At 46.2% G+C, this 25,773-nt stretch overlaps 1 protein-coding gene and 1 long non-coding RNA gene across 6 annotated transcripts in view; one reads left to right on the forward strand and one right to left on the reverse strand.

Moving 5' to 3' along the window:
- Positions 1–25,773, reverse strand: part of POU2F2 (POU class 2 homeobox 2) — a 111,720-nt gene that overhangs the window by 55,145 nt on the left and 30,802 nt on the right. For 2 of the 5 annotated variants that reach the window (XM_053397907.1, XM_053397910.1), the window contains exon 1: positions 12,502–13,184. In XM_053397907.1, the coding sequence (XP_053253882.1) occupies positions 12,502–12,733 (232 nt within the window). In that variant the 5' untranslated portion in view covers positions 12,734–13,184. Of the gene's footprint in view, positions 1–12,501; positions 13,186–20,837; positions 20,891–25,773 lie in introns of those variants that run through there. The other 3 variants (XM_053397908.1, XM_053397909.1, XM_053397906.1) reach the window with 3 other exon arrangements.
- On the forward strand, positions 12,510–18,330 carry LOC128418340 (uncharacterized). Its single transcript, XR_008331692.1, has 2 exons — positions 12,510–12,612; positions 15,350–18,330. It is a non-coding gene; the product is annotated as an uncharacterized LOC128418340 (long non-coding RNA).

Raw genomic sequence — 25,773 nt, forward strand, 5'->3', positions numbered from 1 at the left:
CTCTGCCAATGTTCTATCCCAGGGATCAGCAAACGTTTTCAGCAGGAGGCTGGTCCACTGTCCCTCAGAACTTGTGGGGGGTCGGACTATATTTTTTTGGGGGGGGGAATGGACAAATTCCTATGCCCCACAAATAACCCAGAGATGCATTTTAAATAAAAGGACACATTCCACTCATGTAAAAACACCAGGCAGGCCCCACAAATAACCCAGAGATGCATTTTAAATAAAAGCACACATTCTATTCATGTAAAAACACGCCGATTCCCGGACCGTCCGTGGGCCGGATTGGCAAGGCGATTGGGCCGGATCCGCCCCCCGGGCCTTAGTTTGCCTACCCATGTTCTATCCTTTCTATATATTACATTGGTTTCCTGTCCATCCTCCAAGGAGCACAGGGTGGTTTGCAAAAGAAACCATGAGCTGCAAACCAAAGTTTGTTTTTGGCTTACTGCTCAGAGTTTGTTTAGAGGAAGCAAACCATGAGTCCAGGCTCTGGTGTAATGCTGTGCCAAACCATGGCTTAGCACCTAGCAGTGTGGCAGCAACAGAAACAGGTGAGTAGTGAAGAGGACACTGTTTTCTTCCTGTGCATGAACATGCTTGGTTTTTCATGGTAAGTCATTGTTTTGCTTATTGTGACGTGCCAACAGAGCCGATGACGAGTCCAAGGTCACCCAGTGTGGTTCATGGCTGAGAAGGCTTTAGACCTGGAACCAACAAAGCCAATTGTATATCCATCACACCACTCTCACTATTTCTGCACTCCCCTTTCCTTGACCTGTAGAGTGAGTTACAGCCACGCCTGTACTAATTCGCCCTCCCTGAGTAAAAAATTAACTACCTCCAGAAGAACCACCTGATTTGTTGCACCATGGAGTTGGGAACTTGAGTCCCTCATATTACCAGTTGGGCTTTCATAGTCCCTGGCCATCAACCATGCTGATAGAGCTGGACCACAGGTTCCCCAACCTAGCATGAGCCTGCAATACTAGGCACCTTTTACTTGGACGTTGCTGAAATTAAACCAGATTCACAAAGCGAACAAATTTCAAACAAAGGTATTCTAATATTTGATACTACAGAACAGCCTTCAACAACCTGGTGCCCTCTAGATAGTATGGATCAGGAGTTGTAGTCCAAAGCATTGGCAGGTGGGGAAACCAGGCTGGCGAGAGTCCTGTAGATATTTATATGCACCATTTTTGCTGTGGAACTTTCCCCTTCCTCCCTCCCTCCCATCCCCACCCTGGATCTTGCTCATCACTGCAGCAATCTTGTTTCACACCTACACAGCTAGTCATTAGGCATCAATGGTAACCACACTTCAGGAAAAACAGAACCGTTGCCATAGGGGGCAAAGAAGTTGCGTCTGTGAATGAGACCCTTTGTTTCAATGATTTGGCCATAAAACCTGTCAACCTCACAAACCGTCTGCAGAACTTTCTAGCCTTCAAGCAAATCTCTAGCCACATTTTGAGCATTTGCCTCCCAGTTTCCCACTTTCTACACACACATCCCTGTCTTCTGCCCATAAGATGGTCTTTGAAAGCCCTGCCCCAGGCACACCGGGATTAGGCAAAAGGGGATCTGGAGCGGAGCCTTCTCTGTGATGGCTTCCAGACTGTGGAATGCCTCCCTCAGAAACATTTATTTACCATCCTTTCTTCTGCCCTTTAACAGGAATTAAAAACAATTTTCTTTGCCTGGACTTTTTGACAAATGACGATGCTCTCTATTTTAGTTGTGGCTTTTATCAGATTATATTGGCAGAGTGTTTTGATTTTGGGAAGCTGCATTGAAGTTCTGATAGTAATGGAAAGGGCCAAGATATAAATGTTTTAAACAACTGATGCAATAAATCCTTGCTGTTTCCATCTAATGGGCAAGGTACAAAGTCTTAACATCCTCCACTGCAGCTTTCTTCCCTAACTTCCCTCCTTTACATGTCCCTGTAAGTGGTTACAACAGGGTTGGGATGTGTCAGAAGAATAGTACCAACATAGGTGTGGTTTCACATGAAGGCAAAACACACAGTACCAAAACTAAATTTGCTGAATACAAATGCAGGAACACATAAGGAAAATCAGTGGGTAAAGAAGGAGGTGCGTCTACTTTACTTTGTTGTTTTTCCTCTACCTGTTGATTTCCCTCTCTGCAAATGAGTCAATTTTCCCTCCAGGCTCCCAGAGGCCAACTGGGAAGGGATGAAGGGATGGAAAAGGATGGAAGCAGCAGGAGATCTCTGCAGAAGAGAATCAACAGGCGCAAGAAGTGCTGAGCAGCCCCCATGCGTGGATTTTCTCCTGCAAACATCCTTTCCCCCTTTGCCTTGCCAGGCAAACATGAGAATGCTGTGTCTGCTTCGTAACATGGAGATCCACCCAAAGGCAGCAACCCTACGCATGCTTATTTGAGAGTACAGTTCCACTCTGCTAAGTGGGATTTGGCTCTGCATAGGATTGGGCGGAAAGTGTATATGAAGAAGAACAGGGGTTCTGGAACATAAAAGCTGTTCCTTTTTGCCCACCTGCAGAGCGACCCATTAGACTAAGTGCACCATTTACACTACTGCTACATGCCTTACTACCTGAATTCCCCAAAGTGCTCCATTCCCATTTGGTCACAACGCTGCGATATAGGACAACTTGATATTATATAAATTATATTCACTCATCGTTTATGCGTGACTTTTAACGAGTAAAGCCAATCTTCATCTATTCCACGTTCACAGCGCCACTCATGAGACAAGCTGCTATGGCTCACAGTGCACAGATGCTCAAGCAAAAAAGGCATTTGCGCATGATGTGAGAGTGGAGACAAAAGATGTGCAAAGAGGGACCATGCACACCTTTCCTCCGCCATGTGTCCCCTGGAGGAAGAGAAGCATGCAGATATAAAAGCCAGTTGGTCATCAAAAGAAGGGGAAATCAACCTTTTTTCTGTCAAGGGCCACATTCCTTCAGGGGTAATCTGTCAGGGGCCACATGCTGGTGGTGGGTGGAGCCAGAGCCAGTGGTGGAAGGAGCCAAAGAGAAAAGTGATCTAACTAACCCAGGATGGAGGTATGCCTATGGAGGCAAGCTTGGCTCCCTCCCAAGAGCAGGGAGCAGAATTAGCCCCTATCCCAGTTATTATGCCTTGATTCAACTCCTTGCTTTCTCCAGCACACATGAACAGCTGCCATTCACTCCCATAGGGGATAATAAAGTACTGTACCTGGGGACAGTCCTGTGTTGAGGGCAAAAAGCCCTATCCCCTTGCTTCTGAGTGGCCTGGCCTTCAACAACAGGGAACCCATGGTGTGTACACATTACAAAGAGAAGCACTACTATCCCCCCATGAGTCCTTGCAATATGCAAGTCCTCTCTCCACACAAACACACATGCCACCTGTCATAATGACTTCCTAGTAAATAAACAATCACAATGTTATCTACTGGACCATACTGTCCCTGACTTGAAATCAAAACAGAAAACCCTTTAACAATTTGCTGCGGGAATTCTATTCTACTAAGCAGTCCATACTTGTTCCTATTCTCAGTGGTGATGTGCAAACCCACAGCAGGAATTGTGTTGCAAATTTCTCCCTTTGAGTTGCAAAGCACCGATTTCCAAGAAAATCCATCTGCCTTCTTCTGTTCTGGCTGGTTCCATCTGTGCAACAACTATTCCTTCAGTTGCCCACTTCAATTAAAGCCTACATGTTTCTGCATATGCTGGCACTCACAGGCACAGAAGATCTTGAACTTCATCGTCTCAAGGCTGCTAAAATGTTCTGCTGTTCATACACAAAGGACTTCACTCTGACATAACAGGATTGGATAAGTTTGTGGAGGATGGTTTGGAGCAAAAAAAGGTTCCAACACTGTGAGAATGCAAACACTCGCTAGCCACATCAATAAGGTAATCTGAAGGCACATTAAATAAAAACCTTGTATTTCCAAAAACTTGAATGCACAGTCACCCCACAACGATTCACACACACATGACCAACTCTACCATAAAGACCAGCACATGTAGCCATGCAATAATCCAACAGTTGTTCTGCAACTGTTCCACCAGAGCACCTTGTATGGTTTTCCAGCAGCAAGTGGCATCCGCAACCGGCTGTCCAATAGCCATTCGTGCACATACTCAACCCAAGAGACTCAGCCTACAGTGCACAGCCACCCTTCCACAATGCTCAAGGAGCTATCCCACACATGCCACATGTGTTCTGCAAGAATCTATACAAAGGATTGTATGTGTTTTTGTACTCACAGAATCCCGTGCAATCTGTGGTCATGCAGTCACATATTCCTTCCATTTCCTCCAGAGCTGGAATAGGCAGACCTCAGACTTGCTTGCTTGCTTTTTACCTGAAGTTCACCAACTAGAGCCTGGCGTAAAACTGAAGCTCAGGTAGGCAGACATACAGTAAGAACTGAGGAGCAGGGTGTCTCTGAGCATATGCTCAGTCCAGGAATTTGCAGTCAGTACCTGAACCAATCTGACATGAAAACCCACTGCTGGTCACACCCACCCACCTCTCGTTTTTTTGTTTCAGCACCGTAATTAGGGTAAGGAGGTGAGAAGCTTTTTAGTTATTGCTATTCTTTAGTTATTGCTATTCTTAAAACAACTGGGAGTCAGAAACTCTTGCTAATATACTGCAAATCACCAAAAGATCTACCAGAAGATCCTGAACTAATTTCTGCCCACCTTTGCTCTAGTCTAGGGCATAGTTAGATCCTTTCTTGTTTTAGAAAATCTATTGGATGTATGCACAGAGGACTCACTGTGTGAATCAAGTCACCCCCACAGCATGCTATGAGCTTCATGGAAGTCCACAAAACTCATCTCACATGTCAGCAATTTGTAAATGATACAGGCAATATGCATCTACATGAATCCCACCATTAAGACACATTTGCATCAAGCTCTATAGGATAGAATATACGAGCAGCCATTCACTGCTATGGAGGAAAGGAAAGCACTGCATTTGGGTACAGTTTTGCAACTTTTTCTCAAAACACACTTATAAGACGGGCCACTATTTTTATCCCCTATAATACATTTCAGGGAGGGGAGTGAACCTAAGAGACAAAAGGCCCCTCAAGACACCATTCGGGCACATGATGGTATCAGGGCAGTTACACATGATTTCAATACTGTTTGCACCTGCAAGAGTTTTGTGATGGCCTTACTGCTTTGTTTCCAATCAGTGCATGTCCTGCTGTAATATACCGCTGAAATCCTGTAACTTTTTAATAGCACAAATTTTCTAGGGTTTGAGGTGGGGATTGTCCCACTTTTGTGCAATATAGCCCCTCCAGGTAGTAACAGTGCAGCAGCATTGAGGAAGTATCACAGAACACTCAATAAAGAGGAACAATGTGTGGATGGTCCTTTGTAAATCCACCACTAATGCAGTTATTGCATCAACAACATGTTGCAGAATACGCTGGTTGAAAAACAAACAAACCACGAGTCTGTCTAAAACCAGGGTATGGGTATCAGTCTCAAGATGGCTAACCCAGTAGCTGCTCAATGTGCTTATCCATATGCTGCTCTCACTGCCACTAGTACACACACCAGCCTAGTGACAGCTCTCATGCCCACTGTTGTTCACATCAGTACAGCAGCCATTTTACCTTAGCTATCAGAATTAACATCCCCTGTGTCCAGCCTGTGACAGGGCTGAAGAGAGAAAAAGAACAGAAAAAGGGGGCTACAGGGAGAGTTTCGGCACGTGAAAATTGCAAGAATTGGTGAAGGAGACCCACCACGCTGAACAGAAAGGAGGACTGCAGAAAACTGGAAGAGGTAGCAGGATGGGAAATGCAAGCAGATGCGGAGATCAGAGAGGGTTCCTGACTCTGGGAAAGGTGTGCTGTCAGCAAGGCACAAGGTAGTGGGGAAGATTCCAAGTGGGAGAAAGTATTGGTGCAGGCAAATATCTGCTCCTGGTGATTTCCTGGGTGAGCCATCACCCTGAAGCAACTTGCAGCCACTGCATTGTCGTCTCTCGCTTGCTCGGTCAACTTGGCAGCTTACACACAAAATGTCAACAACCTGGCACACTTTGGGGCTAGGTGTGGGTGTTTTCTGTGGTGCTGCATCTGTTCTGAAATAGGTGTTGCCCCTTAAATATAAGGGTCTCCAGAAACCTTTATTTGTAGCAGCACGGGAGTGAGGGGGAACAAGCTGAAACAACTCCAGGGTAAGGGGAGAAAAAAGCATGAAAGCCAAAATATTTGGAATGAAGAGGAAAGAACTCAAGAGATGAGAAACTGATGCAGCTGGCAGGGTTGCACGTTTGGGGGGGGAAGAACAAGGGAAAGATCTGGGGACAAGGAGAGTGGAAAGGCTTGTACAATAAGGAAGGCAGATGAAATGGGAAACATAGTGTGGAGGTGTTAGAGATGAGTAGGGCACTTTACACAGGCCAGGAGGGCACAACCAATGGGTTGTGAAAACTGTGTGAGGTGTGCATGGGGGATTGTAGAAGTGGGGAAAACAGGTGAACCCTCTGCAACACTGGCCTACATCCCAAAACCAGCACAATTTTTAGTGACACCAGGTCGACACATATATGTGTGGGCGACTTCAAGGTGCACCCACCTCACACAGAGATGTTCTCCAGGAGGAAAAGACAAAAAGAGATATGGATGGAGGAAAGTGGACAGAGAAAGCAAGAGGAAGAGAGAAAAAGAAGCAGGCAGAGGCTAAGGGGTCGGGGAGGGTGGAAAAGCTGTCTCTGCAAGAGAAGGTTTTTCACCCTGCCCTCATCTCTCCCCCCCCTCATACACACAGACACACACACATGAGCCTCAGCACTGACCCCCCCTCCCATCACCAATGGCCAGTCCCTTGGGAGGCCTGTCCTCCTCCCCCCCCAATCCTGCTGACCCTGGCGCGTGGCTGTGCCCGGAGGCTCGGCTGGAACAAAGGGCCCAGAGCTCGGCCAATCAGGGTGTGCAGCTCTCCTGCCGCTGACCTTTTTATGATTATTATTTAAGGGAAAAAGCAGAGGCGAGGAGAGGAGAAAGGAGGGGAGGAGGCAGCAAAGGGAGGCGGGGGGAGGGGGGAAGAGGACCGGAGCTTTGCAAAGACAAGCCGGCCCTCCTGCAGCCACTGTATAGAAATACCCCCACATGCACTAATCATCTCCCGTCCCCCTTGCCCAGGCTCCTTATGAGTCCATATTGCCTGGGATCAGCTAGGGCACAACCCAGCAAGGGGCACATCCCTGTCTGCCCGTGCCATAAGAAGAAGCCGCTCCGCCCAGGATCTGAGCACAACTGGATCGAGAGGTGTTGGAAATGACATGGCGATTCAGCCCCGGATACCATAGGAGAGCGAAGACACTATCAAGCCCAGTGCCATAGCCATCACTTGCCTGCATACATAACCCCACGCAGAATATCCCACTTCTAAGAGAGGACCATTTGCAAGGGCTTCTAAGCACAGCTACCGAGCCTAGAGGGAAAGATCTGCCCACACGGAGGAAGTAGGAGATTTAGGTATCGTATATAGCCATGCCTTTTTTTGACAAGTTTAAGCAGTTGCACTCCCTGAGTACGGATGTTAGTGTCTCCTCCATCTGTTTGCCTATCCTTTCTCTTTTAACCCAGTTATCTGGCGGCAGACATTCATACACACATCATAAAGGCATGTACCATGAGCTATTACCATCAGTTGTACATGGTTAAAAATAAAGCACTTGCAAACATACAACGTCCACGAGAACCAAACAGTGGGTATGGCAGACCTGAGTTTTGCACTCACCTCAATCACAAACTTCTTGGGCAAAATGGCATGTAAAAATCACCATGAGGAAGATCCCATGAAATTCCTGTGATGTGAATGGTCTACTCCAGGCACAGGCAAACTCCGGCCCTCCAGATGTTTGGGACTACAATTCCCATCATCCCTAGCTAACAGGACCAGTGGTCAGGGATGATGGGAATTGTAGTCCCAAACATCTGGAGGGCCGGAGTTTGCCTATGCCTGGTCTACTCAGCTGACCAGCTTCTGGTCAAACAAATAGCTATATATCTGGTTTGAACGGATACATATCAGAGCATTCATACAAGGCCTCTCACCACGTCAAAAAAAGTCAAATGTTTGGTGGTTTCACAATGCACTCCTTACAATGAAAATGGCTACATGCATCGACTGCTATCAGCACATCCTAAACAAGCTATTGTCCATCCGCTTTGGTGTTTAGGTTCTCAATATATGAAATGGAAATAAGAGCAACCTCTAAAGTACTTAGGCAGTAAAGTAGAGATTGCATAGCACTTTATGGTGTGCTATATTATAAAATAATAAATTTCCGTCCAAAATAATGCACATTCATGGAATTTTTCCTTCCTTTCAGGAACTTTGTCCTTGAAATCCACACTCATTGAGGGCCTAGTTTGCTATTAGCAAATGTATTACTTGCCAGTGTCAACTGGGTATATGGGAATTCAGTATATAACTTGTGCTCAGATTTTTTGACAGGTGCCTGCTTTGATTTTAATCAGCCCACAAAGCAAACTAAACGAGCTCCCAGCTACCAAAGCAATGTAGCCCAAATCAAAGTTTAGCCAAATGAAAGATTCAAAGCTGAAGTTCTCCATGGGTTTGAATCAAATCCCAAAAGCCATCAATAGGAATGGATGCTCAAGTCTGAAACGGAATCCGAAATACACTGTGGAGGCTCAGGGTCAGCTTGGGGGTGGCTTGCCTATTGAGTTACAGTGCCTTTTCGAATTCTGCCATCCTGCGCTGGGTGATATCCAAGTCATAGTCAAAGCAGAAATGATTGAAATGATTGGACTTGGCATTCAGGACAGACAAAAGGAAATATTTCTTCACATTTATTCACATGGTTCAACGATGGAGTTTCCTAGTGTAACAGCCAACTTGCATGGCTTTAAAAAAAAGTTTAGATGAATTCATGGAGAATAAGGCTATCAATGGCTACTAGTCACGGTGGCTGTATACTACAACCAGAATCAGAAGGGGTATGCCTCTGAATACCAGTTGCTGGGGAGAATATTTGGGAAAAGTGCTGTTGGGCTTGCGGGCTTCCCATAGTCATCTGGCTGGCTACCGTGCAAAAAGGATAATGGTTTATTTGGGTCTTTGGTCTGATCCAGAAAGACTCTTCTAATATACTTAAGTCCACTGATTTCACCGGGTCTACTCTGTGTATGACAAACACTGGATATCACCCAATACATCTGGGGAGTTTAAATAAATTCATAGCAACCTTCATCACTGCCAAATTCTTTCTCATCTTTCTGGCACTTAATATTACAAAGACGGGTGCCTACTGTCTGAATGAACAGCTCTGACCAGCTCAAAAGCTTGCAACCTTATGCCATCACCAAAACTGGTGAAATGAAGGTATTACCTACATGGATCTTTAAAGTTTCCAAAGACAACATTAAAAACTAGAAGCAACACACTAAAAAGGCATGTTCCTAAACCTTTATAAAAAATCTTTTTCAAAATGTATTATTTTTTTGAATAGAGTCATCACAATTTGAAATGCATGTTCTATCTACCATGGGTTTTTTTATTTGACTTATGGAGCAAGGTAATTCTAAAAATGCAAAAGCAGCCTAGATCACAGCCTAAATCACAGGCAAAAACATGAACTGGATGTACGTGTCACTGTAAACAGACCACAAGACACTAAGGAGGCACAACCTTGTGTAGAGATACCAGTGGCAAACACTCCTGCAAAAAAACACATTCACACATTGCAGGAGGGCATGGTGTAACTATCCTACAGCAAAGGGATGCTTGTCCAACCATCTGGGCCTCTGCCTCCCACTCCGCTGACCAAGTATATATTATCAGGCCTAGAAAAGAAAAGGAAAACTGATTTCCAATAATGTTAAGTTCCCCCGAATTGATCTTAGTACCTAAAACCTTGATGGCTGCCCCATGGAGTTTTATTTTATGATTATTTTGCCAGTGCACAACACAAATGTAACATGCCAAGACAAGGTCCACAATGCGCATTTCCCCCTTGTGCACAGCTATCCAGGTTCCACACCCACCACGAAAAGAACTTTGGCTGGCTTTGTGCCATCCCACGACACCCCACATCCAGACCTAGATGTGGAAGGCGCCAAGGATGGAAGGATGGACACACACCAAACACACTGACTTCTCTGACCAGAGAGAGAGAGAGAGAGGGAGAAAGAGAGGGAAGGAAGGAAGGAGCATGAGAGGGTGGAGGTGGGGGCAGTTACTACAGGCTGGAAAATCGATTTCTGCCTCTGAACAAGCTTCGCTTCCCAGATCTCCGGGTTCATTAGCACGGACTGGGCTTGACACCAATACAATTTCCACACCGCGCTGGCTGCAGCAGAGCAGGGGGGGAGGGGTGTGCATGCAGGGCCAGCTCTGCAAAGCCACTTCTCTGAACCCCCACCACCCACCCGCCAGCCATAGAACGTGTCAGGAACAGATTATAAAACTGCCTCCTGTCGTTCCCCCCTCCCTTTGGGTCGCCCCGTTCTTGCCTTTACCCTTTCTCAGGGGTTGCTTCTCTCCCTACCCACTGATGCACCAATGCCCACATTTCTCTTCATGCCCTGACCCTTCCCTATCCCTGATACTCCTAAATCTCCAGCTGTCAGGTCTACCAAGGAAAGGAAGCTCTCCCAGGATATAGTTGCTTAGAGTAGGGGAAATCAGTCATCAGGACGCCTGGGTTCTCTTCCATGAGGTGGAGAGCAGGAGGGGAAGGGGAAGACGGAGATCTACCAGTCAGCGGTTATTGCTAATTTGTTCATTAATAAGCACCCACATCGCACCCCAAAAATATCACTGCCGTCCCAGTTCTTACACAGATTCTTACCCAGCACATTCCGTATAATCCACTGCCTCATAATTTTAGGAGGCAGAAGAGAATTTTCCCCCAAGGTCACCTAGAAAAGCCCTTCATAGACCTCGGGAGCCCCAGCTCTGGAGACAGCCCCCCCCCACTCCCTTCTCTAACTACTAGACCCCCATGCACCCCCCTCTCCCCTGTTCTGAAGGCCCATCACTTCAAAGGAACCCATCCCCACTTATCTTTTGAGTTCACTGTCCATAGTCTAATGGTCGAGAGGTGCAATCCAAAAGTCTATTTTTAAGATGCGCCCAGACATAATAGTGAGGTGTGTAGAATGGGGGGGGGCGCATAGCAGAATGAAATAGCTTGACACGGGGGGGGGTAGAGGAACTATACATCTTACACTGACAACAAACAGTAACTAGAATACAGAGGAAATGTCTAAAATCGGAAGAGGGGAGCTGTGAGCCACAAAGTAGACCCCAAATGCTGTGGGGTGTAGGGGGGACATAAATTCCCCTTAAACACAAGGCAACGGTCCTGTTTCATTTCCCATCTGAAGCACCCCATCCCAAGGAAGACAGAGAATCTGAACTATTCACAGTTCCAGAATTTAACTTGCAGAATTGGTGGGTGGAGGAGGGTGGGCATAAGCAGACATGGGGGGGGGGACTGGTCAAACTTCAACAGGAGATTATTGTTAGAAGCATTTGACTAGATGTGGGGAAGATTTGGAGGGAGGATCTGAAGCATAAAACCAGAAAATATTGGTGGGGTGTTTGGCATGATTGCACTAGAGTAACCATTTACTGGGGTTGCACCTGAAACTCGAACAGGATATTCTTGGGGGACAATTGATGAAAAGGGGTACATATGGGAGGCTGCGAACAATTTGACAGAACTGGCTGGCATTGGAGAAGAGGCAGGTGGGGTTATATGGGGGCACCTTCCCAGACTGGATCTCACAGGTGCTTTCTGCCCACCCCCACCCCCTAATTCTCTCTGGGCTAGAAAAATCCTCCCCCACCAGCCCACCACCTGCCTAGCCCTAAACCTTACTTGGTGTTTCCCATATACGGAACAGAGGAAGAACCTCATAGGGAAATAATAGCAATATTATAAAAATAACTTGATGATTGGGGTGGGAGCAAAGGCTTCACCGGTCCCCCCCCACCCCACCCAGCAAAAGTGAAAGTGTGGGGGGATCTCTCTTTTCTTTCTTTTTTCTCCCCCTTTCTTTTTTCTCTTTTTTGCCCAGTCTTCTTCCACCGGCGTCTGCGTGCTGTTGGTTTCGGCGGCTGCCTCTGGCTTCTTTTCCCTGCTTACCACCCACCCCCACCGACCCCCACCCCCTCCGTCTATCGACCGCAGGATGCCGGCGCCGGAGGTTCGATACGGAGCAGTGACACTCCGGATCAATACCGCATGAATAAAAACCCCGCTCGCCCATCTCCGCTTTCTTCCTCTCCCTCTTTCCCCTTTTTCTCCCCTCCTTTCCCCCTCTTTCTCTCTCTCTCTCTTCTCGCCTGCAAGAGTTGGTGGCGTCTCTCTCCTTCTCTCTCTCTCTCTCGTCTTTTTCTTTCCCCCTTTCCCTTCCTTTTCCCCATTATGTTCCTTGCTGACTTGCCGGCTGCTTTCTTTCTCTGTCCGCCCCCTACACCCCCTTCTTCTTACCGTTTGCAGAGCGCAGGGCGAGCGGCGACTTGAGGCGCCATCCGTTCTCCGGGCCGGCGGATCTTTGGAAGACCAAGGGGACCGGCAGTGGGATGAACATGTCGGGGACCTGTGAGTGACACTCCGCATAACCCCACGGAGGGAAAAAAATATAAATATATATATAAAAGGGTGGGTGGGTGAGTGGAGAGAAAGGGGTGGCGGGCGGGCGAAGTGGGGGGGGGGGACACATACACACACACGCTGGACAGGTGACGATCGACCGAGGATGACAATCAACCCGGGGGGGGGAGTGGAAATCTCTCTCTCTTCTCTCTCTCTCTCTCTCTCTCCCCCCCCTTCGACACACACTGCTCCGCTTTCTGCACTTACACACGTGCGTGCATGGGTGTGTGCACGGGCAAGTGCGTGTGTGTTTGTCCGTGCTGCAAGGACGTGTGAGGTTTGAGCACTACAGCCGGACAGTGTGCATCGTTTTAAGGCTTTTGCAGAAAAGAAAAAGGGGGTGCGAGTGCCTGCAAGTGTGTGTGTGTGTGTGTGTGTGTAAAACACTGCGTGCCCCCCCCGACAGTGCCTGTGTGTGTGTGTGTTTGTGTGTTGCCCCTTTTCACTAGATCAATGGGGGTCCCTTAGCTCCGTCCGAATCTTTCTCTCCCCCCCACTTCACCTCGCCCCCCTTTTCCATTACACACACACACACACAGCCTACGATTCCCACTTTATTGTCTTCCCCGTTATCTCCCCCCCCTTTGCTTCTACCTCCCCTCTCTCCTTCCAACCACCCCGCTTTGACAAATGACATCCGAGCCAGCGACTTGCCGTCCCTCGCAATCCCCCCCGCGGGGGGCTCCGCTACCAACATCTCTCCCCCCCCCCTTCCTTCTTCACTCTTTGCACAAATACAGTCCACCCAGACAAAAGCAATTATTCCTTAGGTACAAGCTTAGTGTGGGTGTTGAAAGGGGGGGAGGGGAAAGAGAGTATGGATGAATTATTGACACCCCCCCTCAAGCAAATAATCTTCCTTCGCTTGCCTTCTTTCTAAAAAAAAAAAAATTAACACACACCCTACACCTGACACTTCCACTATCCCTCTTTTTCCAGGGCTAAAAATAAACCCCTTAATCAGCTTCATAAGGCTCCACCATCCCCTTACTTAAATTAATGTGTGTGTGTGTGTGTGTGTGGCCCCAAACCAGGCACTCAGCGCTCACAGCCCCGTCCAGGTTTATTATTAGAAGAAGAGTGATTTACACAGATAATTACTACTAGGCACTGTAATAATAAAGGGGTGACCTTCCCCACCCCCAAAAAATAGCCCATGGGATATATAATGAGGCCAAGAGAGTTTCTGTAATAACTCTTTGACTTCTCTCCAGGAGACTCACTTTCTTTTACTTTCCTTCAAGGGGGAAAGCAGAGGCACCTGTCTGTTCATCCCCTAGTCTCTCTTTATAAGGCTTTGGGGAGGGAAGTGTGAGAAAGCGACCTCTTCTGTGATCACTTTGGTTCCTGGCTTAGGATCACACCGTGCTTATCTCCCCACCCAGGCCTTATCACCCATTGAAGGAATTGGCACATTTTTAAAAAATGCACATGCATTCAGATGTTGCTTCTCTAGACGATGTTGGTTTCCTTATTTTTCCCCAACTGCCTTCTCTCCCACTTCCCCAACAGTCAGGTCTGTGTAAGCCGCAGTTGGGGTCTCAACCCCAGGCAGCGCTGTTTCCTCGGAAGTGGCAGGGTGGCAAGATTTGAGACAGACAATAGTTTCAAAAGGGAGTTCACCAACATGGATCGCTAAAGGCTTCGTCGCCTGTCATCGACACACAAATTTCTCCTGCACCCACCCTGCTGCCACTCTCCAAAAGGGTTTGGTAGGATTTTGCAACAAGGATGGGGGGAAAGCCCTGCCAGACCTGTCTAACTAGAGGACCGCTTTTCCAAAGTGACTTCAACCCTCTGGAGTGGAGGGACGCTACAGGCTAGTTGGTACCTCTTTCTCCTGCTACTACTAACCCTCACTGAACCCCATCCGCCATACTTCCAGTTTGGTGCTTCTGCATCAAATCAGCCCTTGGAGAAACTGTTGTGTGGATGAGCTGTGAGTCACAGCTAGAGCCAGCCAAACCCCAAAACTTGAGTCCTGCCCCAATATCGCAGGATATTTCTTTTTTCCTATTTACTCTCTGGGTGCAGTTGGATTCTTCTCCCCACCTCCATGCACATATCCCTTATTACTCTATTATGATCTTGCAAGTCCTGTTCAACTGCATTTCAAACAAGTGGTCCAAAAGGAGATCAACAGCAGATACCATTATCTGTGTCCCATTGAACTCTCTTTTCATGTATCATTTGATTCCCCCCCCCTTTTTTTTTTATTCCAACAGCCCTGGAAACATGGAGAGAAAGTAGATAGAGGATGGATGCAAAGATAGAAATGTGTGGGGAGAGAGCGCGGAGTGGAAGACAGACAGACAGACAATATATGAAAGGGAGGGGGAGAGAGAGAGACGGAGAAAGGGATGGACAGAGAATGGGATGGAAATATATTAGTGAGAGGCAGAAGGAGAGAGGAGAGGGGTATATATGGTGTAATATAGATAGATATTAGATTGATGGAGGGGCAAATAGATGAATATGCATGGGGCAGAGAGGGAAGGAGAGAGAGGGGGGGAGAGAGAAAGAAGAGGAAAAAATAAGAGTTGGTGGGATAGAAAGAGTGCAATTATTTGATTCAGTACCACAGTGCTGAGGTCAGAAATTAACTGCCGCTAGCCTTAAAGTGGGGGTGTTAATATGTTCTCTCTCTCTCTCTCTCTCTCTCTCCTTTTCTCCCTGTCTCTAGGTCACAGAAGATGGAATGTACACATACACACATACACACACACACACACACACACACACACACACACACAAACGAACCAACCAACCAACCAACCAAGGCTATTATAGTAGACATTTTCCAAAATAATAACAAAAGCCAAACTGGGGATGATGGCTGTTTTTGGATAGTGTTTGATCTCACCTGAAGAAATTCTCTTTCTGGAGTGAAGCTGGGAAGAGGGTACATGTGCACCCCATTTCAGCCTTCAAAGGGAAAAGGAAGGTCTGTAGATGCTAATAATAAACCACCGTAGGAAAGAGGAGCTGAGTTAATCACAAATCCACCCATCCAAAGAAACAAGGCAGTCACCTAACAGGAGGACTTGGTTCGTTTCCAGGAGAGCTGCTTCAGCCTGCATTGGAATTGCCCACCAAATGTAAATCCTGAACAGGCTACCTTGAAAATTACTCCTTTCCACGTTCTAATCTGCATTTAACAACGCTTAAAAGTATTGCTTTGTAGATGAAAGGGAGTTCTTAGCAGCACCTGCGAAAATGCCCTTATAACTGCTGGTCCAATGAGGTATTGCCCCCTCTTCTATTTCATCCCAAACAAACTAAAAGAAACACACTGCTCTTTTAAAATGTGCAGCATGGATATGCCATTTCCAGTCTCCACCCTTTCTGCACCAGTATCTACTCTACTGGGCATTAGAAGAATTGTTTCAATGTGATTTATTTTTATATTGTAACTACTCTAAACCAATGGGAATTGGGTGGGGTGGAAATAAAAAATATTCATCCTAAATACATCGCTAATCTCAAATTTAATTGCTGGCAAAAGTATTTATTGTTTTGTTTATTTGTTGTTTCCATTGTTTCCACCTTTCTACAACAGAACTGATGCATGGAGTAAGAGGTTTAAACAAGGAGACGTGGAACAGAAAAGTGTATGGAATAATGAGTAAACAGAGGAAGGTTTTATCCCTATAAGCCAGCATCCGAAGAGTTGAGCTCAATGGCTTGTGGGTGGGTCCCTGCTTGGATTCTGGACTACAGTATTTATTTCTTGAAACAGCAAAATTTTCTCCTCCGTGTCATATTACAAACTATTTAGTTTCAAAAATGACTTCTTTCTAGCATGCCAAATTTCATTGGGTAAGAGGAACCAGTTGTGCCGTTCTATGGATGTTGGCCTTAATTTCTCTCTGTAGACAGATCATATAGATGTGTGCATACACCTGTTTGCTTTTTCTTAAATAATCCAGCTTTTACATTGTTATTTGTGCATTCAAACTTCAAATATAATGGCACGCAATTAATTAGCATGCAGGTAATAGATATGTGCAGACTCAAAGTAAGGGATGGGCATTCTGCGTTTCCATCTGCATCACACAAGATGGATGGGAAAGAATATCCTATCCACACCACACTGTACTAATGCTTTTTCAATCAGCAATGGAGCGCTGGGCACTGCGTGCATGGTTCCCAATCCAATATCTGGAACTGTATGTATAGCTGGGTGCTGGCATCCAAACAAAAGATCTGCTCATGTAGCAATTTTGCAGCGTAAACAGATCCTGATCCAGAAGATGAACCTGCATTATGTATGGATACTTCTTGCTGGATTGGTTAAACTTGTATATCCTTTTTCTGTGAACTGATTAATCCAGAGCAAGTAGCACCATCAACTTAGATGGATAAGAATCATCACTAAACATGCATACACACTCTTTGGTCACTTCAACCATGCAGATTATGTGTACAAAAGGTTAACTGAAATAAGAGAGAGAGAGAGAGAGAGAGAGAGAGAGAGAGAGAGAGAGAAGCCACTCTCTATTAAATATTATTTAGAAAACATTATTGCTATCCTGCAATGTACAAGACGTTACTTTGCAGTTCTAGAGTTAGATATGTCTTTTGCATGTATTAAGATACTTCCTGTCTTCATTTAGAATTAAAAACTGGGAAACATGAAATCTCTTTCTACCCCTACTGTATCATATTTGTTTACCATTTAAATGTTTATCGTAAAAAGATGTACAATTTCAGCCTTTCCTCCTGTACAACCTAGCATCCTCACTACAACCTGGGCCTACCTTCAAAGAAATGGAAGGATCTAAAGTACTATGATGTCGTGGCTTACAAGCTCAATCCAAAAGAAATAAAGATTTGGAAGAAAAATTCAATAAGTGATCTAATAGAGCAATTAATGGACTGTCTGAAAAATTACCAAGAAATCTGGAATGAACACTCTTTTCCAGTTTCTCATTCCAAACCTTATTAAGATTTGGTTGGTTCATTTTATCTTTCTAAAATGCAATTTGCTAATTTGGAGGCAATAGTGGGGAAATCTAGAAAGAGGTTTGGAGGAGGTGATAATTTAAAGAGAGAGAAAGAGAGATTGAGATTTAATCAGAAATAGTTCTCCTCCTACAGAAAGTAACATAAAATTAAAAGAGGAAATAAAAGGAACAAAAAGAATGGGATTTCTTTGTTGCTGCGGAACTCTCGCTGGGATATCGTCAATGAATAGGGGGGGGGGCATCATTCTTTGGCTGTCTTCCACTCTATCTTCTTTTAGGGGATAGGGAGATACCTGCAAAGCGTTTTACCCTCATTCCCCAGTTCATAAAAAAGGGAAGGTAGGAAAGTGGATGTGATATTTGCAAAAAGATTGCTGTAGTGGGAAACTAGTAAATATACAGAGGAGTTTTCTCACGTAAGACATGGAAGAGAAAATATTTGGGGTAAGCCTTCATCAATAGGGGGCCAGGCCTTTGCTTTATCCCACTCATGGGCAATGAGATCAGCTTGGTTTTTTTAGAGTGATCCTTTATGACTTTTGGGGAAAGGTGTCATCCTGAATTTTTCCACCGAAATTCCACTGCAGTAACCTGTGCCTTTTAACATGATCAGAAATTGTACAGTTTGATGCTTTGCACATTAAAAAAAATGTTCAACGAAACAATAAAGCCAATTTCAACCCACCCTGAAAAATAAGTAATGGGAGACTGTCACTTATTTTAAAGTACAGTATTGTGGATTCAGTGGGCCTTGTTAAGAAGAAAAGACAACATGCACACCAGAATCACATTCATAGGTATGTTTCACCTAGTCCCTCCAGCCCTGGATTAGAAGAAAACAGAGGCCAAATCCATTTTCCTTGCCACTTTGTAGAAAATGTAGACATTTGGCCTGATTGTACAAAGATCTGTTCTTGATCCCTGCTCCTCTAACTTGAACTATTAGCAGCAGGCAATAGTGAAAACGTATGAATAAAATCCCATGTCACAGAATCAAACATAGCAGTATCTTTTCTGTATGATGATGCATTTGGCACTTATGTTCCTTACAGTTTCTGGCCAGCAAGCGAAGAAGGGGCAGGTATGTTCAGGAAGAGGGGAAATGCCAGCACTGCAGCAGCTCTCACCAGTGAAATATCAAGCCACTGTTCACTTTTTAAAAAGAGGCTTCTTCCATTGTCAGCAAAAACAGCAAGTAAAACACTACCTGTGTGTGGGGTCCATCTCCTGCATGCATATATTTGGACCCTACCCCTTTAGCTCTTTCATCTTCCTGAGTTCATAACCCTGCATGGTTAAGTATTATAATTCCCATTTTACAGACATAGCAACTTCTCCAGTGCCAGCCAAGGCACCCATGGATAGATACCAACAGCATCAAAATTTCACATGCCTGGCCAATCAAATAGCCAAGACTTCTCCAGACTTCATTGTATGTGCTTGAAATAATATAACGGTCCTGCCACCTACAATATGCTCTGCTCCTGACACAGGACACAGGTTAAGATCCCTTGGAAGAATGCAGGCAAGACTGCCAGATGTCACTAAGCGTGTCCCCATCTTCAGCCAGAACTCACAGTGATGCCCATGAACCATCCCTGCCCATCAGCTTGCCCAGAAAGTGAGATGGAATCAAAAAAGAGACAGTGCGATTCCTCTAAGGGTCACACAAACAGTCGGTCTCTACCCACAGAGACCCAAACAGAGTCTCTACCCACAAGGCACTTAGTCAAGGCTTGCCCACCCATACATATTTTGGTTTCCTAGCTGTGTGCCCTAAAACCAAAGCATTAATTTCCCTCAGAGAATTTAGAAATCTGGGTGCTGAAGCTATCCCTATCCTAAAAGCAAAATACCTCTGTCTGCTTCTCTTGCTAGTAGTTTAGACCCCAACTACACATGATATTGGAGTGGCATTAATGCATCTCTCAGCACCTTTTTCTTTTCCAGGCAAGTAGCAGCTGTGGGAAAAGTCAGTTGGGGCTGCAGAACAGCGGAAAGGGAATTAACCCTCTGCATGCCAGGTGCTGATTTCACCAATGAAAACCTCAGGCACACACCTACTGCTATTAGCTGCAGGGGGGACAACGACAGAAAAGTATCTATATTATACATCCTACATGGCTAATAGGGATAGGGGTAGGAATGCAATTTGAATCTGGGTAGAAGTGCAAGGGGAAAAGGTTAAAGGGCCATACTCCTGTAGTCCTACTCTGAATCAGGACCCCCAAGTGGCTGCTCTTAGAAGAAGAAAATTATGTCAGGAAATCCAATCGCTGATCATCCAGTTAGGCTTTTGGGGTCAGGGTTAGCCTCAGAAAGTTGGAGCACATGCCTCTGTATTTATTTCAGCAGGATGGCCTCCTTCATTCACACTCCATTGATATTTCCATACATAAAATGTCCAGTGTATCTACACTACAAATTTTGGTTTTGAAAAAGTCCCTTTGTTATGGCTACTCCCACAGAATCCTGGGAATTGTGGTATGGTGATAGGGTTGACAGTTATTCCTTGGACTTTCCTAGTTCCCCTCACAGTACAGTTCCCAAGGGAGAAAGAAAGACCCTGGAACCAGCTTACGCTTAAATTGGTGCATACCGTGAAGAAAAGCCTGCGTTGGCCATACGTGCTTTTCCTTCCGTATTCTACCCTGCATTAGTGATATTTACAGCGTAGCTTCACACTGCATGCATACGTGGGTAACAAGAGTCTGACAACTAACTGTTTCGCCTAGGGAAAAGCCAACTTTTGGATGGCAATTTTTGAGCAGAGAAGTGGCAGGGGTGTGCTTAATCCCTTCCCTGCCTGTGGCTCCAAATCACACACACACCCTCAGCCCCTGCAGAGAGCATGCACGTTTTTGGCACCGGAGGTGCACAGGGCTGGCTTGGAGCGGAGCAATTTGGAGTGGAGAAGTAGCAACCGAGAAAGGATTCGGCACACAAGGCACACTCAGCTGCTTCTCTGCTCGAAACCACCCCCTCCCCAGTGCTGCTTTTGCCCAAGAAAAGCAGCCATCTTTTGATAAAGGCCTGTGCATGTAACACGTAGTTCTGCCGCTGCATCTGTCACTAATACAATGAGAGAGTTCCAAACGTGGTTTTTAGTGACTTTTTCTCGTTGATTTTTCTTTACGGGTGGGGAGTCAATAGCCTCCCTCCCTGCTCACACGCCCCAGAAACAAACTTTGCAGAACTACTGACCTTTCAGACAGAAGTGGCAGCTGTAGTACATTCACTCCAGTCCAGTCCAGAACCTGAGGAGAGAACAGAGTGTCAGAAAAGGCCTGGGATGACAACGCCACTCTCATGGGCACATATCAAAGGAACAGCAATGTATGCACAAATACTGCACAACTTGCACACAAAGAAATGAGATTTCATTGAATGCTCAGCAGGGCCCACTGGAAGCAGATGTTTTTAAAAGAGTTATTAAAAAGTATCTTTACCTCAGTCGGACACACATGCTCACATTTATTTCGCCTGACTGTCATCTCCAGTCAAACAGACTTCGAAAGGTTTTCCAAAATCCTAAAAAACCTGCATGACCTGTTTGATCGGATATGCTAATAGCACAGGAAAAGTGAATCTATATAATCAGAGAAAACAGTGGTTCTCTCCAGCAACCTTTAACCATCTGGGAACAAATATATAATCTGTTTTTAAGCTAGGCAAAACATTAAAGGTGCCACCTTCTTTCTCTCCACCAGGCTCAAATGACCCATGACAAACGTGGTTTGAACAGTGGTCTGCCCCAACTATATATAAAGCAGGGGTGCAGCCATTTTCTAGAGCAAAGGGATATGTGGACAATGAGGGGAGCTGAATCCTTACCCGCCCCCAATCTGCCACATATCTCCTCATAGCATCTCGCCACAGACACTTTTCTCTCTCCTGAGCTTACTTCCATGGTTGTTGCCCAGAAGTGGGGGGAAGTGACTTCAGGAAAGAGACTGTGAGAAGGAAAGATGCATTCATGAGGGAGAAGGCTTAGCACCTTTTTTATAAAAAAAAGTTCAACAGCTTTGAAACCCACCCCCAGACCTCATGCCTCAGAAAACCAGCCCCCACTCCCCCATTTCAAGTGTGACTAAATCAGGCCTAGATTTAAACACAGGCACTGTTCACATGGAGTTGAGCCTCAATAAAATTCAGGATGCACTTTCACCCCACTAAGACACTACTGTAAACAGCAATGGATTCCCCCAAAGAATTCTGGGAGCTGTCCTTTGTGCTGAGAGCCGTTCCCCTCACAGAACTACAATTCCCAGATTTCCTCCTCAAGAAGGATTAATTGTTAAATCGCTCTGGGAACTGTAGCTCTGTGAGGGGAATAGGGTGTTTCCTAACAACCCTTGGCACCTGTGACAAGCTACAGTTCCCAGGATTTGTGGGGGGAGGGGAAGTCATGGCTGTTTAAATTGGTACCAAGGTGGTGTGCATTTGTGGCCTCCTTTTCTGACAGTTTCTTTCATGGATGCCTCACACTCTTCTCCCACAGAACCAATCCTGCACAATGGTGCTTAATGGTGGGGTCAGCCATGACAGGGCCTGTTACTAAAGCAACTTAACTTTGTAGGTATACCTCAGACAGAGGTGGCCAACCTTTCTGGCAAGGGGGCCACATATCGAGAGATAGTATGCGCCTCTCCCCAAACGCCTCAGAGTGGAGTTGCTTCCATCCTACGGAAATGCAAAGGGTGTAGGATCATAGCGTTGCAAAACGGCAAGGCAGAGAAAAGGCCCCGGCTAGCTCTATGCCAACCACAGCTGGGTCTTCCCATTTTTTTTTATCTGTGAGTACCACAAACCTCTGGTCCCAGCACCATTTAGCACCTGTGCCAACAGTACCCTTTGCCAAACTATATGCGCACCAGGATAGAAAAACCCAGACTCTCCGTACCTAAAACAACGGACCTGCAGACGTCAGAAAGCAGGATACTCCTATAAAACTTTGCTGGATCCTAAGATTCCCCAATGCCCTTCATTACACAGAACATAGAAAGGTAGGCGCACACATAGTGAGCTACTGCAGCAGAGAGGCACACAAATTCTGCAATCCACAAACGGGCCTCTTCCAAAGTTGCGTTTATCCTTCCTTGTGGAGAAACAGGGGGAAGCTAAAGATCCACATTAATTTTTCAGAATCGGTACTTGAGAAGAATAAGCAGAAATGCAACGCTATGGATCTTTCTTCGAAAATACACACGGATGGTCAATTCAGATGAAACATTTTCCTCTGAGCATTTTTTTTAAACAGGGCTCATAGCAAAGAATTCCTTTGTAGAGGAATAAGCGCTGTTGTCATAACAGGGACCATCAAAAAAACGGCCTTGCATTTGCAAGAGCTCACTTGCAAACACCCAACCCATCTCATAAGGCCACACCCAAAGTGTCCGACCACAACTGTCCTCTTAGGACCCCCCCACACCTCTTCCAGAGTCCTGGCTCGTAGCTTGTGGCATTCCTGCTACGGCCCACTGAAGCCCACTCCCCATTCCCAGTGCCGGAATCCAGGTGTCCTGGTTCTCCGTACCCTCCAGAATTGACATAAAACTCCCCCCTGCCCCTCGCACCCCCCACCCCTGGCTACGCAGCGTACCCACAGTTGTTCCTGCTAATCAGCCGATGTCATCTGCGGAGTGAAGTCTTTGCTTAAAGAGATTTAGGGCAGGAATCAATAGGAAATTTAAAAATCAATGCGGTTAGTATGAGAAAATCAATGGCGTTTAATCGGCCTGCCGATCCCCAGTCACAACAATTAGAAGGCTGGGATGTTCTACATCCCGCTACACACCATTAGCGTCAATATTTGTGTAAGTGATGGCAGGGGGCAGTTGGGGAGGGGAAAGGGGGGGGGAACCCCAGTCTGGCACGAAAGCACTTGAAAGCTGGAGGAAGCGTGTGCGGAAAAGGCGGGGGGGGGGGATCCCGGCATCTTCTGCTCGCTGTTTCCCTTTGGGAAGGAGCTCCGCTTGTTGTGTTTCTTATTCCTGCTCGCTGAGTTCTTAGCATGAGCTTTCTCTCCGTGCCTTTCTAGGGTTGCAGATTTGGGGTTTGGGGATTCTACGCCTACCTCCTGGTGCGTGGACTGGGAACGTCCGGCATCACGACGGCTCGACTCTTTTCCTGCTGCCCTAGAAGGAGCTGCAGATGCCGTAGTTAGGTGGAGGAGATGAACTGGCCTTGCCAAGAGCTGATCTGGAGGGTCGGCCACAATGGCACTTTTTCAGCCCCCTTCCCCTCTGGTCACTCGATGCACAGGCCTAGGAACAGCAGGGCTTAGGGTGTTGCTTCCCATCTTCCACACCACTGTTCAAGGTGCAAGAACCATATCCTCTTTTGCATTTGCATCCCCCAAGATGGAAGGAAGGAGGTAAGGAGGGCCTTGGAAAGGGTGTAAGCTGTAGCAAGCAGGGCATATGCAGCGCAGGTGGAAGAATGAAAGAGCAGAAACCCCACCAGGGCCAAGAGTGTTGTACTAGGACCTGGGAGACCATGGTTCAAATCCCTGCTGGGCCATGAAACTCACTGGGGGTGACCTGGAGCCAGTCACAGTCTCTCAGCCTAGCCTACCTCACAGGGATGCTGTCTGGATCAAATGGGGTGGGAGAGTACCATGTATGCCACTGTGAGCTGCTTGGAGGAAAGGCGGGGTATAAATCTGATAAATAAGTAAAATGAATTTGCAGGGACAGAGAGCCTCCATTGTCAATGATGCAGTTGTTGGCTGTATTATTTACTTCTGTGGGGGCACTGTTTAGAATTCGGCCTCAGGCACCAAAACCTCTTGGGCCTTTGCTTAGGGAAGAGGTGAAGGAAGCTCTGGGATGTCCTAGTCCTGGGATAGCTCAGTCAGTAGAGCATGAGATCTCAGGGTCATGGGTTTGAGCCCCACATTGGGCAAAAGATTCCTGCCGTGCCAGGGGTTGGACTAGTTGACCCTCAGGGTCCCTTCCAACTCTACGATTCTCTGATTCTATGTTAGGCACTCTGAGACACAGTGCAGAAGGAGGAGGGGTGGGCATTTCAATACTTTGCCTCAAACTGTGAAGTGGGGAGTTGGGTCCCTTTAACGTAACCGCTTGTGGGAGACGTCTGTGGCCTAGTGGTTCAAGCAAGGGATCACAAATTGGGCGTTTTTAATCCCAGCAAGTATAGCGATGACAAAACCTGGCGCCTCTTTTTTTATATATATAGCTTCCCAGCCTGAGTTTGGCGCGGAGTGCATGCGGCTGGGACAGGAAGGCAGGCCTGCAGCAAAGCGCTGACAGAGAGTTCGCTCCCGGGAGCCGGATCAATGTGTCAGCGCGGGGGTCGCTGGGAATCCCCCAAAAAATCAATGCGCTGGTGTTTCCGGGCTGTGGCCGCCTAGATTAGCCTGGTACAGAGCTGACAGGGGCACTAATCAGGCTGTCAATAACCCTGACCCTGGGCAATTAACCTATCGACAGGAACGGGGCAAGGGGAAATACATGGGCTGTGGGGTAAGAAGGTACAGGAAAAGACCCCTGTGCAGGGAAAGAGGGGGCAGGGGAAGTGAACATGTGAAAAAAAGAGGCCACTTTCCCAACTCTTCGCCCTGTTGCCATATACTTGCTTAGTAATGAAGACCTCCACAAATGAGAGAAGGTCACAGCTATAATGTGCTTATTTCAATGGCACACGTTGTTAATAATGCTTCCATACAAAACTTCCACAACTCTGGCACTGCTTCATCACAGCCATCGTGTACTTTTCCCATCGTGTATTTTTCTTCTGGACCTGTTACTCTAAAACTTAGTGCAACTCATAAAATAGCACTTCACAGGCATACATCTATCATAATATGCGAAGTGTGCTTCCTAATTTCCAATCCTTTACCATGTCTGTCCAATTTTAAATCTAAATCTTATCTCTACCCTCCTGAGGTCTAGAAACTTGTTTGTTTGTTTGTTTCTCAATGAAACTTAGGATTCTAGAGCTTTAAGTATGCATCAATGTGCACCACAGTAAGTCACTGAGGGGAAAATCTGGTGTTGCCCATTCTGGTTATATATCTGTATCAAGGCCAGAAAAATCTCTTTTTGCAGACAAAATGGGCCAGAGGAGCTTGACTGCATGTGAATTTGCATGTCAAAGGGAGCATGAATGAAACAGA

This window comes from Podarcis raffonei, chromosome 8, assembly GCF_027172205.1.
Source record: "Podarcis raffonei isolate rPodRaf1 chromosome 8, rPodRaf1.pri, whole genome shotgun sequence".
Taxonomy (NCBI): Eukaryota; Metazoa; Chordata; class Lepidosauria; order Squamata; family Lacertidae; genus Podarcis; species Podarcis raffonei.